The 14,052-nt window shown below is 44.5% G+C and overlaps 2 protein-coding genes across 5 annotated transcripts in view; one reads left to right on the top strand and one right to left on the bottom strand.

Annotated features, from left to right (window-relative positions):
- capn7.L (calpain 7 L homeolog) overlaps nucleotides 1-11,134 on the top strand; it is a 39,323-nt gene extending 28,189 nt beyond the window's left edge. For all 3 annotated transcript variants that reach the window (XM_041566035.1, XM_018267495.2, XM_018267496.2), the window contains one exon: nucleotides 10,757-11,134. In XM_041566035.1, coding sequence (XP_041421969.1) covers nucleotides 10,757-10,901 — 145 coding nt within the window. In that variant the 3' untranslated portion in view covers nucleotides 10,902-11,134. The remainder of the gene's footprint in view (nucleotides 1-10,756) is intronic.
- On the bottom strand, nucleotides 8,129-10,515 carry LOC121394614 (lamina-associated polypeptide 2, isoforms alpha/zeta-like). 2 transcript variants are annotated; one of them, XM_041566036.1, is made up of 2 exons: nucleotides 10,130-10,515; nucleotides 8,129-9,665 (listed from the first exon to the last, which is right to left on the bottom strand). In XM_041566036.1, the coding sequence occupies exons 1-2, from the start codon at nucleotides 10,237-10,239 to the stop codon at nucleotides 8,129-8,131; spliced, it is 1,647 nt and encodes a 548-aa protein (XP_041421970.1). In that variant the 5' UTR covers nucleotides 10,240-10,515. The 2 variants fall into 2 exon arrangements, with proteins under 2 accessions (XP_041421970.1, XP_041421971.1); XM_041566037.1 differs by lacking the exon at nucleotides 10,130-10,515 and adding an exon at nucleotides 9,763-9,802.
- Nucleotides 11,135-14,052: the final 2,918 nt, after the last annotated feature.

The following is a 14,052-nucleotide window of genomic DNA, read 5'->3' as shown; positions in this document are numbered from 1 at the left end:
TCAAGTTCCCTTCAGCTCATAAGAACGTACCAGATATAAGAAAACACTGCTGTATCAGTCCCTGTCATGATTTCAAGCAGAACCTTACAATACCTAATGTACAGATGTTACCCAATATATACTTCAGCAGAGGTTGAATATCTGTGTTGAGGGGACTACTCCTGAGATATTTGCGGAAACATGGCTTAAAGAAATCCTGGGCAGAGCAATTTTCTCTGCGCAGTATGTTGTGGAGTGTGTCCATAGAGTCCCGACCAGACCAGGCCTGCCGGGTCCTCCACCTCGCCCATTCCTCATTAAGATGTTAAATTTTAGAGACAAGGATGCGGCATTAAGGGAAGCAAGGAACAAGGGAGAGTTACACTACGCTGGAGCCAGAGTCTCACTCTACCCTGACTACTCGGCGGCCGTGCAGAAAAAGAGAAGCTCATATATTGGATTTAAGAGGAAACTCTGTGACTTGGGCATCACTTACTCTATGAAATTTCCAGCTAAGAGTGATCGAGGGAGATAAGCCAATATTTTTTGACCGGTCAGAGGAAGTGCTGGAAACTGTAGTCCACGGGCCCAGTAAAGATCTTCTCCTATACGGGTAACAAGTCTGGGGTAGAGTTAACAATTTGAGCCTTTAACCCCTATAACACATAGCTCCTCAAGGCCCGTTTGTCATTGCCAATAGGGGGGGGCTCTGCATATGAACACTGCAGTTTTGTAGCCTGGACGCTAAGTCATTTGCTATCACTACTTGAACGCTGAGTCTTGTTTCTATATATACACGCTTGTGGGCAATTAGGCATACAATATTTTGATCCTAAATCCACCGGGATGCCTAGGCAGCAGGGGGAGGGAGGCTGCAGCCGCCACAGCTGCCCACGATTCTAATGACGCCACGTTGGGCCACTAAGACACTTTTGATTATTGCACTGGACACACAGTTTTTTTTTGAGCAGTTGGACATTAAGGACAATTTCTAATGAATGTATGAGCGAGCTCAGACTCCTACCAGTTTCTATTCAATAAGTTAATCACCTCGTAAAAGGCGAGTTCAGAACGTTCCGCACACCCCTGGAATTAGAGTTTGTTTGGGAATAATGTATCTCCAAGTTGAGGGGAGGATACTGGGTGGGGGGAATATGTTTTTGGGAACTCTTCATGTCTATCTCTTGCTAGCTTTTCTTTCTTAGCCAGGATGGAGCCAGGTATGCACTGTATATATGTGTTGTATGACTGGCATAAATCCAGTCTGGTCTGGATGTACCAATTCTGTTATGACCCGTTTAATTACTCTAAGTACTTTTGCAAATATTTTAACGTCACAATTTAGCATGGATATAGGGTGATGCAAGACACAACTGTCAGGTGGCTTTCCTGTCTTGGGCACAAGCACTATATGGGCCATATAGAGCTGCAATGGTAGGGGGGACACACGGGGGCACAAGTTCTCTCTTTAATCCTCTGATGTCTCCATAGGAGACTCCTACACTAGAGCAGAGGTCTCCGGGCTGCCCCTCCCAATTACATATTTGTAAGGGATAATGTCGCTGCAGCGGCAGTTTACTTTGCTGTCTTGGAATGTTAGGGGTTTAAATGATAAGATTAAATGGTCGGTGATGCTAGAACAGATACTGAAATCAAGAGCAGACCTTATTATGTTACAAGAGACCCACCTTGTGGGACAGAGCGTTAGGGACCTTAAACGGTTTGGATCACAAATGTTTACCTCTCAGAATATTCCATCTATTCTAGAGGAGTGGCCATATTGATTTCAAATTTGATATGGGCTGGAGATTTTAATATGGTTCCGGACCCTGGTATGGATAGACTCGGGCCCATTTCAATGTGACAATAAAGTCTTTGCGCAATGGATTGAGATGGCTGACCTCATAAGACACTTGGAGGTGGAGAAACCCCCATACTCGGCAATCCTCCTGTTATACTATCTCATCCTCAGCACTATCCAGAATACATCTTATTTTATTCAGTGCAGACGTCTTATAGGCCCTGGAGAACATTCACTTCTCCACTTGAGTATGTTCAGATCACGCCCCTATAATACTAACATTAGCAGGAAAAGACACTGCTGCCCCACGACAATGGAGACTTGCCCCTAAGTGGATCTCCAATGAGAAGGTCATAGAGAAATGCACCCCATTACTTGAGGCCTATTGGCAGGACAACTTGGGGACTGTTTCTGGTGATATGGGATGCATGCAAAGCTCACAAGTGAGGTACTTATATTTCTTTAATTTCAGCTAAAAGGAGAGAAAATTAGGCTAACCTGGATTCTGCCAGGACTGACCTAGCATATTTAGAGTGCAGTCTGGTACCGAAAAGGCTTCTCAGAAGGAGGTATATCGGAAAGCAGCATGGTTTGACAAGGGAGATAAGAATGGGAAACTACTGGCCATACTAGCCAAGGGAGAGGTCCCACATACAATAATACAGGGTGTAAAGGGAGAGGGTGAGAAAGGGAGTTTTGATCACTGATAGGCCAAAATTGGTAGATAGATTCAGGCAATACTACCAAAGGAGTTAAGCAGCACCCCCCTCCCCACCCTCTACTCAGAACCTTTTCTCCTATCTAGACAAGATACAAATCCGACCCACACCTTAGCCATCAACAAATAGAGGATTTAGAGGTCAATATGTCAGAGGAGGAGATAAGTAAGGCTATAGCGGATATGCCTGCGGGGTGGTCACCTGGCCCTGATGGTATTCCAGCCGAGTGGTACAAGGGTCATGCCAAAATTTAAACCCTTAAGCTCTGTAAGCTCTTTAATAGAACATCACAAACCATTCCCCTTCCAGACTCGTGCTATATGGCCCATATAGTGCTTGTGCCCAAGACAAGAAAGCCACCTGACAGTTGTGACTCGCATCACCCTATATCCCTGCTAAATTGTGACATTAAAATATTTAGCAAAAGTACTTGCAAACAGAATCAAACAGGTCATAACAGAATTGGTACATCCAGACCAGACTGGATTTATGCCAAACAAAGCCACAGATATAAATGTTCGTAGATTGTTTAATAACTTGGCCTTAGAAAACACTAATAGTGGGAATAGGATAGTGGGGTCGCTGGACACTGCTAAGGCATTCAATACGGTCTCTTGGACTTACCTATGGGAAATTTTAAACAGATTTGGATTTGCTCCACGGTTCCTAGGATGGGTACAGGCACTATATCACAACCCCAAGGCTAGAGTTCTGGTTAATGGAATGCTCACAGAGGTCATTCAACTTGAGAGAGGGATGAGACAGGGTTGTCCTCTCTCCCCAATGCTTTTTGCCCTAGCCATAGAACCCGTAGCTAATAAGATTAGAGAATCCCAGGAGGTGGAGGGTCTTGTAGTCGGAAGGATCATAGAAAAGATATCTCTGTATGCAGACGATGTGCTCCTGTATCTAGCTGACTCCCACAGTGCTCTTGAGGCAGCCTTGAGAGTAGAGGAATTTGGGGAATTCTCTGGCCTCTGCATAAATCGTACCAAGTCGGTCATATGTCCAACCGATCCACTACGTGTGGGATCATCACCACAAATCAGCTGCCTACAAGTTACCTAGACCTTCAAATATTTAGGGATGACGATCCATTTAGTCTTCAAGAAACTTGAGGATCATAATATGACCCCTATAGTTAAAGCTTTAATAGCTAAGCTAAGACAGATGTCTGGCAGCAGCTGCCTCTCCCCCCCTCCCCCCCCCGGGAAGGATTAACCTGTTTAAAATGGTGTTGTTACCGTAATTTTTGTATGTCTTACATAATTCACCTATAGCACAGCGGAGTCAGTGGTTTAAACAAATAGATGCCATACTGCATGGCCCCCTCCAGGGGGACAGTAGTAATAGGGATTGGCGCACGGGAAATTTAAAAAATTATTATATCACCAGTGTATCCCCAGTGTTTTTGAACCAATGTGGGTGTGGTTGGGCAGCATGCGGCCCCCCTAAAATCCTGCCGCCCTAGGCCTGGGCCTAGGTGGCCTTTCCACAAATCCGGGCCTCCCGGAACTGGAGGAGGAAATGTGGGAAGATGCACTTAAACAGATTCCTGACATTACAATGTCAATTAGAGATAGATACATACAAGCAAAATTTTTGAATAGAGTGTATCTTTCTCCGTATAGCCTGGAAAAATATACCCAACGACCCCAGACCAATGTGTGAAATGTAATCAGGAGGTTGGCTCATATATGCATGTGTTCTGGACCTGCCCACTTATCCAGGGATTCTGGGGGGAAGTTTTGCAACATATTTTCAATACCTTAAGTGTTCCATGCATTAAAATCTTTGTCGGTCCCAGTGCAATCTATTTATGTTTGCAGGGCCAAGCAGGCAGCTCCCCTTTGTTTTCCTGGCAAATTGGTCTTTTTAGTTGATGGTAAATTCGTAAGATCGTACGATCGTTCTGAGAAGATAGTGGTCTCACGATCAGGATCTGATCTTTTAAAAATCTCAACATCTATGGCCAGCTTAAGAGATAAGTAATCCTTAATGGGGCAAAGCAATCCTACTGTGTTTATAATGTTTAATGATTTTCTAGTAGACTTAAGGCACGGAGATCCAAATTATGGAAAGATGTGCTATCCAGAATGCTTCGGACCTGCGGTTTTCTGGATAACAGGTCCCATACCTGTACTAGTGAACAGTGTGCTCCTGCCAAGCTTATGATCCTGTGTAAGACTGAGCCACTAGTACACTATAAATCAAACACTGATGTAGGAAAGAGAGATTTTGTACTTACCGTTAAATCTTTTTCTCTTGTCCTATATTGGGGGACACAGGCACCATGGGATGAAGATCCTGCAGCTGGAGATTGGACACTAAACAGTTAAACCTTTGACTCCTCCTCCTGCTCTGGGCTTCATCCCCTGCCTCCTCCTACTAACTCCAGTTTCGACCGAAGAAGGAGCAGAATGACCCACAAAACAGAAGAGGAGTACCTCAAACCCCCTAACATAGGTGAATACTAACAATCCAAAAACATGAACCATAGAAGATTAAACTTCCAACCAAAACTGATGAAATCAGCAATGAAAAAACAGTGTCAATTAGGGAGGGAAGGCCTGTGTCCCCCAATATAGGACAAGAGAAAAAGATTTAACGGTAAGTACAAAATCTCTCTTTCTCTTGCCTAAATTGGGGGACACAGGCACCATGGGGACGTCCCAAAGCAACCATGAGGGTGGGACACTGGTGATCCCCTAAGGTGTTCAACCAACAACAGTTTGCAACACCTTCCTCCCGAACACCGCTTCGGCTGAGGCCTGTGTGTGAAGCCTGTAGAAGCGCGTGAAAGTGTGAAGGGATGCCCAGGTCGCCGCTCTGCAAACTTGTTCTGCTGAAGCTTGGTGTCGAATCGCCCAAGATGTGCTGAGGGAACGAGTAGAATGGGCTCTCACAGTGAGAGGGGGCGGCTTCCCCCTAACCGCATATGCTCTGATGATGGTGGCACGAATCCACTTAGCCAATGTCGTCTTGGCTGCCTTAGAGCCACGTCTGGGTCCATGCGGAATAATAAACAGTGCATCCGTCTTCCGGACTGTCTGAGTAGCTGCTAAGTAAGACGTGATAGCTCGAACCACATCAAGGTTGTGTAGCTTGCACTCTGCTGGATTCTTGGGAGTTGGGCACAAGGAAGGGACCACAATGTCCTGGTTAAGGTGAAATTCAGAAACGACCTTAGGGAGAAAGTCCGGAGTAGGTCGGAGAACCACCTTGTCCGCGTGTATGATGGTGAATGGTGACCTGCACGACAAAGCAGCAAGTTCCGAAACCCTCCTGGCGGAAGTGATGGCCAAGAGGAAGACCACCTTTTCAGTAAGTGTGGACAAAGGAAGGTTGTCAATAGGTTCGTAAGGATCCTCCTGTAGGACGGAAAGGACCAGGTTAAGGTCCCATGGTGGTACCGGATAACGATACGGAGGATGCAGACGAGTCGCTCCCTGAATGAACGTCTTGATGTTACTCCTCAAGGCCAGCTTTTGTTGGAGTAGAACGGACAACGCCGAGACTTGAACCTTCAAAGAGCTAACTGCCAGACCCTTAGATAGGCCATCCTGTAAGAAGGAGAGGACCTCCCTCTCCTTTGCCCGCTGAGGGTCCTTGCCCAAATGTTCGCACCAAGCGATGAATGTCTTCCACACCCTGTGGTATATCTTGGCAGAAACAGGTTTCCGTGCCCTGAGCATGGTGGGCAAGGCCGTCGAAGGAGCGCCCGCTCTTCGGAGGACTAGGGCTTCAAGAGCCACGCCGTTAAAGCCAACTGATGAGAATTCGGGTGAGGAATGGGCCCCTGAGTGAGGAGGTCCTTCCGCTGTGGAAGGTGGAAGGGAGCGTCTGCGGCCAACGCTACTATGTCCGCAAACCAAGCCCTCCTGGGCCAGTATGGTGCTACCAGGATGGTTGGAGCTCCTTCCCGTTTGACCTTCTTGACGACCTTTGGCAGAAGCGCCAGTGGAGGAAAGATGTAGGCCAAGGGGAACGGCCACGGGATCACCAGAGCGTCCACTGCGTGTGCGAGTGGATCTAGACTTCGTGCCACGAATCTTTGAACCTTTCTGTTGTTCCGGGACGCCATCAGATCGATTGCAGGTAGGCCCCATTTGGCCACGAGAAGTTGAAAAACGTCCTGGTGAAGGCTCCACTCCCCCTGATCTAGGGTTTCCCTGCTCAGGTAGTCCGCCATCCAGTTGTCTATCCCAGGTATGTGGACCGCCGAGATGGCCGGTACGTTGTTCTCTGCCCACTGGAGGATGCTGTTTGCTTCCCGAAGGGCCGCCAGGCTTCTGGTGCCGCCCTGGTGGTTGATGTACGCCACTGCTGTAACGTTGTCGGACTGGACCCGAACCGCTCGGCCGTGGAGCAGGGACGTCAGATGTTCTAGAGAGTAACGAATCGCTCTCAGTTCCAGGAGATTGATGGGTAGCTGTCTCTCCTCCTGGTCCCAAAGTCCTTGGATTGTGGTTTGTTCTAGGACGCCTCCCCACCCCTGAGACTGGCGTCTGTTGTGAGGACTAGCCAGTGGTGGGGAGGGAAGGGTCTGCCTGCGGCGGTGCGGAGAGGCTGCAGCCACCAGCCGAGGGACAGCTTCACTTGGTGTTGGAGGACAATCGGGCGATCGAGATCGTGCCGATCCTTGCGTTGTTGACGCAGGATGGCGTGTTGGAGAGGTCTGGTATGAAACTGAGCATAGGGAATCGCAGGAAAGGATGCCACCATCGTTCCCAGGGTTTGCATAGCCGTCCGAAGGGTCACGGTAGGTGCGTGAAGGAGGGTTCTCACCCTGTGTTGTAGGGTGGTTGACTTGTCTCGCGGGAGAAAGGCTTTCCCGTTCCTGGAGTCTAGTATGAGTCCCAGGTATTCCGTCCTTTGCAGAGGAGATAGAGTGGACTTCTTGAAGTTGATCAACCACCCCAAGTCGGTCAATGCCTGCAGCACCAAGGTTGTATGATGCTGTGCAACGGCTTCGGATGGACCTTTGACGAGAAGATCGTCCAAATAGGGGATGACGGGAATTCCCTGGAGACGTAACTCCTCCAATGCTGCCGCCATCACCTTGGTGAATGTGCGAGGGGCAGACGATAGTCCGAAGGGGAGCGCCACAAACTGCCAATGTTGACCGTTGACAAAGAATCTGAGGAACCGGTGGTGGGCTGGGTGAATGGGTATGTGGAGGTAGGCGTCTTTGATGTCGATGACAGACATAAACTCGCCTTCTTCCATGGACGCCAAAACTGATTGAATTGATTCCATCTTGAAGTGGAGCTTTTTTACGAAGGGATTGAGGTCCTTGAGGTCTAGGACCGGCCTGAGAGACCCGTCCTTTTTGGGTACCATAAAGAGGTTGGAATAGTATCCTCTTCCTCTGTCCGCCGGTGGAACTGGTTGAATCGTGCCGGCCTTGGCTAGGTCCTGGAGGACCGAGAGGAACAGAGTTCTGCTGTGAGTGCGAGATGTGAGACGTGAGATGAAGAATCGGTGGGGGGGGAGTTGGGTAAAGTCTATCAATAGTCCTTGTGAGACGACCCGAAGTACCCATTGGTCCCGTATTTTTCTGGTCCACACCTCCCGAAAGGATTTGAGGCGGCCCCCTAAAGGAATCCCCTCGGGGGTGGGCACCCCTTCATGCAGAATTGGACTTGTCAGGAGTAGGCTTTGTTGGGGCTTTAGAGGATGACCAAGAAGATCTCTGCTTGTTTTGGTAGCGGGAACGAAAGCTGGAGCTGGTTTTATCCGCTTGCGGCTTTGACCGTTGGGTCTGCCGAAAGGGACGAAAAAATGGGCGTCGTTTGAAAGGTGGTCTCTTGGATCTCGTCTGTGGAAGAAGGGTGCTTTTGCCACCCGTTGCCTGGGAGATTATTTTGTCAAGTTCGGCTCCAAAAAGTAGTTTGCCCTGAAAAGGTAGGCTAACTAAAGATCTTTTTGACATAAGGTCGGCGGACCAAGTTTTTAGCCACAGGAACCTCCGGGCGGCCACAGATTGTGCTGAAGCCCGAGCCACCATCTTCGCTGCATCCATTGCTGCATCGCCAATATAAGAGGTTGCGTCCGCGATCTGGGAAAGGAGGTTGTCTGTAGTAGGCTCCTCCGATCCAATAAGCTGAGCTGCTTGTTCCACCCATACCTCCATGGCCTTAGCTACCCAAGCGATAGCGAAGATAGGTCGAAAGGCTGAACCCGATGCAGTGAAGGCAGATTTGCAAAACCCCTCAAGTCGTTTGTCTATAGGGTCTTTGAAAGCTGCAGCGTCCGCCACTGGGATAGTGGTATTTCTGGATAGTCTGGAGACAGGTGGGTCTACTGCCGGGGGTGAGGCCCAGAGTTCAGTGCACTCTTGTGGAAAGGGATAAGTCTGTGAGAATCGCCTTGAAACCTGCACTCTATGGTCCGGGTGTTTCCATTGGGCTTTGATGAGTTCGTCAAGCTGATCGTATGCTGGGAACACATAGGAGCACTTCTTGTGTCTCTTGAAGATATTTTTAGCAGGTTCCACTTCAGTAACGGTATCTTCGATATTAAGAGTACTGAGGACCGCCTGTATGAGACCTTCAACTTCCTTTTGGGTTCTAGGAGTGTCTAGATCTGGATCAATGTGTTCCTGGTCAGAGTCCTCTTCGGAAAGGGCTAGACCTTCCTCGTCAGAGGGGGTAAATTGTTCCTCTGGGGAGTCAGGGGGTGGAGGTGCAAGGCGTTTGGTGCCCGTGGGGCGATCGTCTAGCCTGGAAGGTTGAGATAAGCGTTCAAGTACCTTGTCTAAAGTCTCAGGGATGCGGGCTAGATGTTGGATGCCTGCAAGTGAGAGGGATAAGGCCTTAACCAATTCAGAATCAGAAGTGCTAGCCAGAGGGGGTGGCGAGGTATCTGATGGTCTACAGGCCACACACACAGAATCAGTCGAGGCCGAACTGAATTTTGTCTTACAATTTGTGCAAGCCAGAAAAGAAACCTGGGTATGTGAACGGGTATGAGCTGAGGACTTGGATGTCCTGGGCTCTTCCGTTTTGTCTGCCATAATGCTCCTTACTTGAGAATAAAAAATCTTTTTTTTTTTTTTTTTTTTTTTTTTTTTTTTTAATTTGTTTATTAATTTAAAAGAAGGAGGCAGGGGACCCCCGCCGAAGCAGGGTAGATGGCAGCTGTTGTCTCTGTGGTATGAGAACCTGTAGAGACAAGATAGGCACAAGGAGGTAAGGAAACCTATGTCCTGGCCTATGCACTAAAAAGAACAGGCAGAGATTGAGAGAACGCATTACTTGCCTGACCGCTATGTGTAGTGGAGGTGAGTGCGTTCCGATAGGGAAGATACTCCCCCTGAGATCAATAAGCTGGTGAGAGCCGTCTGTGTGCAGCAGGAGCGCGAGGTGGATGAGGCAAGGGACCGGAGCCGTCTGCTTCCCCTAGGTAGCGCGGGAATCCCTGCTGCGGAGAGAGGAAGGGCGGATGCGGAAGTGCGTGTCAGCGTGAGACGCAGGTTTGGGCGCGAAGGAGAGATCGCGGTTATTTAGGTGCGCAATAAGGCGGCGGTAGGAGGGGAGGCCTAATCCGGTGCGTATGCAGAGAGGGTAGTTGAAGGAATGCATAGCAGGGAAGCAAGTTGGAAGGGGGTAAAGGTGATAGTACTCACCATCCGATGCCAGCTAATCCAAGCCCGTTTGTAAATTCTCCCTGTACAAACACAAATAAAAATATATATGAATGAACCACATATATCTGTATCTGTATTAGAAAATACATCCAGTAGGGTGTATAGCGCTGCTGCAGGCCTCCGAAGAGCGGGAAGCAGCGCAGGGAGAGAGGAGCAAGCCTGCAGACCTCCGTAGAGCGGGAAGGCTGTAGGGCATAGGAAAAAAGAAGTAAAGCTGGAGAGGCACCTGAAAAGTATCAATGGCCCCTTAGTGTGGCGTGATCTTAACAAGTAGTTGTGATCAGTTGCTCCAGCCACCAAAAGTTATGTCTTCTCCTTCTGAGGACACTAAACGAAACTGGAGTTAGTAGGAGGAGGCAGGGGATGAAGCCCAGAGCAGGAGGAGGAGTCAAAGGTTTAACTGTTTAGTGTCCAATCTCCAGCTGCAGGATCTTCATCCCATGGTGCCTGTGTCCCCCAATTTAGGCAAGAGAAATCATGTTTGTTCGCAAATATTAAAGTTAAATAGGTTATCCTTTAAATGTTTTTTTAGGGTTAAAAATCCACCATATAATACAGCCATTATTTTGGGGGTTATTTACTGTTATTTTCATGTCTCTCTTCCAGGTGTGGTTTCTGCTACATGGAACTGGAGAATATCCCGGCTGGTGTCTATAACATTATAACTACTACATTTCTGCCTGCCCAGGAGGGACCCTTCTTTTTAGACTTCAACACCGCATTAGCCATTAAGGTGACCCAACTCCAGTGACCCGGGAATTAAAATCCGTTCTTCCAAGTGACAAAGATTTGCAAGCAGATTCCCAGTTCAAAGAGGCATGAAAGATCCTGCATTTCCCTGATGTGACATTGTGCATCTCCAGTACGGCTCACAGTCTTGTACAATCAGAATCTTCAAGGGAGTTGGGTACCACAGACAGCCCAAATGTAACTTGTACTTGAATCTTGTTTCAAAGGATAGTGCTATAAAACATATTTTTTCAACACCGTATAGTGTTTGTTTTTTCACGTACTGTATATATATGTATATCTATATACTGTATCACCTTGTAGCAATAGGAACCCCCTGACAAACTGGCACAAGAACCTGCTTTAATAATTGTGTCAGTTTATTAAAATCATCCTGATGTTTGGAATATCCGGGGAGAGCAATTTTAGTAGCTTAAAACAGAGAAAACATCTCAATGTCGTTATTATATAGACTATAGGGTTGAGTGCAGAGGATTTCTTCTATTTGTCAAGATAAGGAATTAGTTGGGCTTGAGATGTTGGCAGTTTTGAAGAAGAGGAATGGCAGCCTAACGTAGCAGATAAGCAAATAGAATTCCTGGGGGATGCCCCCCATTGGTTTTTACCTTTCCTTCTCCCTATACAGTTGACAGCAATTCTGTTCACTTCAGTTTAAAACAAGGCGAGGGAGGGGTTAATTGAGTCGGCCAGCCTAATGGGGCAGAGAAATGGTGCAAGCCGGAGGCAATGTATAATGATTTGCTCTCAGTTTGTGGATACATTCATATCTACATAAAAAAATAGGTAGTTCTATTATTCTTATTTATGCAGCTTTTCTACATAAGCCCAACTGAATGAATTCATGTTTCCCCATTTTCCCATCTGTCTGTCAGCATAACAACATTATAGATTTTTTGAAAGATTTTTTTTAAGGAAAGGTTTTTAAGAAGTCCAAATAATACAAAACAGACATCTTGTAACTTGCATAAAACACTCTTTATTTGGCTGCAGAAACACACAAGCTGTGAAATGAACACAAAGACAGCAGCAGTGGGAGTCGTCATAATCCAATAAAACTAAATTCCCCAAGCAAAGTCATACATGAAAAACGTTGGACTAACATAGAAAAGAGACTTGCAAACCCTGTTACTACAAACCAGCAGCTTAGACTCCACTGTCTTTGTCCAACAGTATCATTGTCTATAGTTAAACCTATACATAACCGGATCCTATACATAAAACAATTTAAGTGCAGCTCAGTCCAAAATAAAATAAATCAAAAGCTGACCATAACTAATCTCTAGCCCGGCTGTGTAAAACCCAGAGTCCAGCACATCAGACAGCTATATCTTTAAGATGCAGTGGCTCGGTTATGAATTAATCGAAACATCATTAAATTAGCGATTTATTAATTAGTCGTGGAAACGTTATTCAGTTAAGGAGTTATTAATTAGTAGTGGAAACATCATTCAATTAATAAGTTATTAATTAGTATTGGAAACCTACAGTTAACAAGTTATTAATTAATAGTCAAAACATCAGAGTTAAAGAGTTATTAATTAGTAGAAACATAATTAAGTTACCAAGTTAATAATTAGTTGTGGAAACATCATTAAGTTAACGAGTTATTAATTAGTAGTGGAAACATCATTCAGTTAACGAGTTATTAATTAGTAGTTGAAACATTGTTATTGGTTATTAATTAGTAGTCGAAACATTAAATTAACAAACTAATTAGTCATAGAAAGATTCAGCTAACAAGTAATTAATTAGTAGGGGACACATCATTCAATTATCAAGTTATTCATTAGTAGTGGAAACTTAATTAGGTTACCAAGTCATTAATTAGTAGTGGAAAACATCCTTCAGTAAATGAGTTATTAATTAGTAAGGGAAACATCATTCAGTTACCGAGTTATTAATTTGTAGTGCAAACAAAATTAATTTAACGAGTTAATTATTTCTGGCAACATCATTCAGTTAAGGAGTTATTAATTAGTATTGGAAAACATCATTCAGTTAGCGAGTTATTAATTAGCAATGGAAACAATAAAATTAACGAGTTTTAATTAGTTGTGAAAACATTCAGTTGAGTTATTAATTAATAGTGGAGACATCATTCATTTAAGGAGTTAGTAATTAGTAGTGGAAACATAATTAAGTTAATGAGTTATTAATTAGTAGTCGAAACATCATTAAATTAACAATTTATTAATTAGCCATGGAAACATTATTCAGCTTATGCGTTATTAATTAGTAGTGGACACATCATTCAATTATCAAGTTATTCATCAGTAGTGGAATCATAATTAAGTTACTAAGTTATTAATTAGTAGTGGAAAACATCATTCAGTAAATGAGTTAATTAGTAGGGGAAACATCATTCATTTAACGAGTTATTAATTAGTATTGGAAAACATAATTAAGTTAACAAGTCATTAATTAGTAGTGGAAACATCATTCAGTTAATGAGTTATCGGAAACATCATTCAGTTTACAAATTATTAATTAGTAGTGGAAAACAGCATTCAGTTAACGAGTTATTAATTAGCAGTGAAAACATTCAGTTAAAAAGTTAATTAGCAGTCGAAACATTGATATGGGTTATTAGTTGTCAAAACATCAGTTAGCAATTTATTAATTAGTAGTGAAAAACATCATTCATTTATCGAGTTATTAATTAGCAGTGTAAACATCATTCCGTTAGAGTTATTAATTAAAATGGAAAACATTATTCAGTTTACAAGTCATTAATTAGTAGTGGAAAACATCATTCATTTAACGAGTTATTAATTAGTAGTGGAAACAGTCAATTAACAAGTTAATTAGTAGTTGAAACGTTCTTATGGGTTATTAGTGGTCGAAACATCATTCAGATTTTTTATTTAGTAGAGAAAAACCATTCATTTATCGAGTCATTAATTAGCAGTGCAAACATCATTCAGTTAATGAGTTATTAATTAAAATTGAAAACATCATTCAGTTTACAAGTTATTAATTGGTAGTGGAAAACATCATTCAGTTAACGAGTTATTAGTAGTGCAAACATCATTAAGTTAAAAAGTTAATAATTAGTAGTGGAAACATCACAGTTAACGAGTTATTAATTAGTTATGGAAAACATCATTCAGTAAACGAGTTGATTATTAATTATTAGTGGAAACATTCAGTTA

This window comes from Xenopus laevis, chromosome 6L (genome assembly GCF_017654675.1).
Source record: "Xenopus laevis strain J_2021 chromosome 6L, Xenopus_laevis_v10.1, whole genome shotgun sequence".
Classification (NCBI taxonomy): domain Eukaryota; kingdom Metazoa; phylum Chordata; class Amphibia; order Anura; family Pipidae; genus Xenopus; species Xenopus laevis.
This window is presented reverse-complemented; position numbering and strand designations above follow the sequence as displayed.

Excerpts from the sequence above, each read along its gene's own strand:
- LOC121394614 (XM_041566036.1), bottom strand. The coding sequence starts at position 10,239 with ATGTATTTTCTAATACAGATACAGATATATGTGGTTCATTCATATATA. Across the intron at positions 9,666-10,129 it reads GGATTAGCTGGCATCGGATG|GTTCTCATACCACAGAGACA; the intron begins GTGAGTACTATC and ends TTGTCTCTACAG.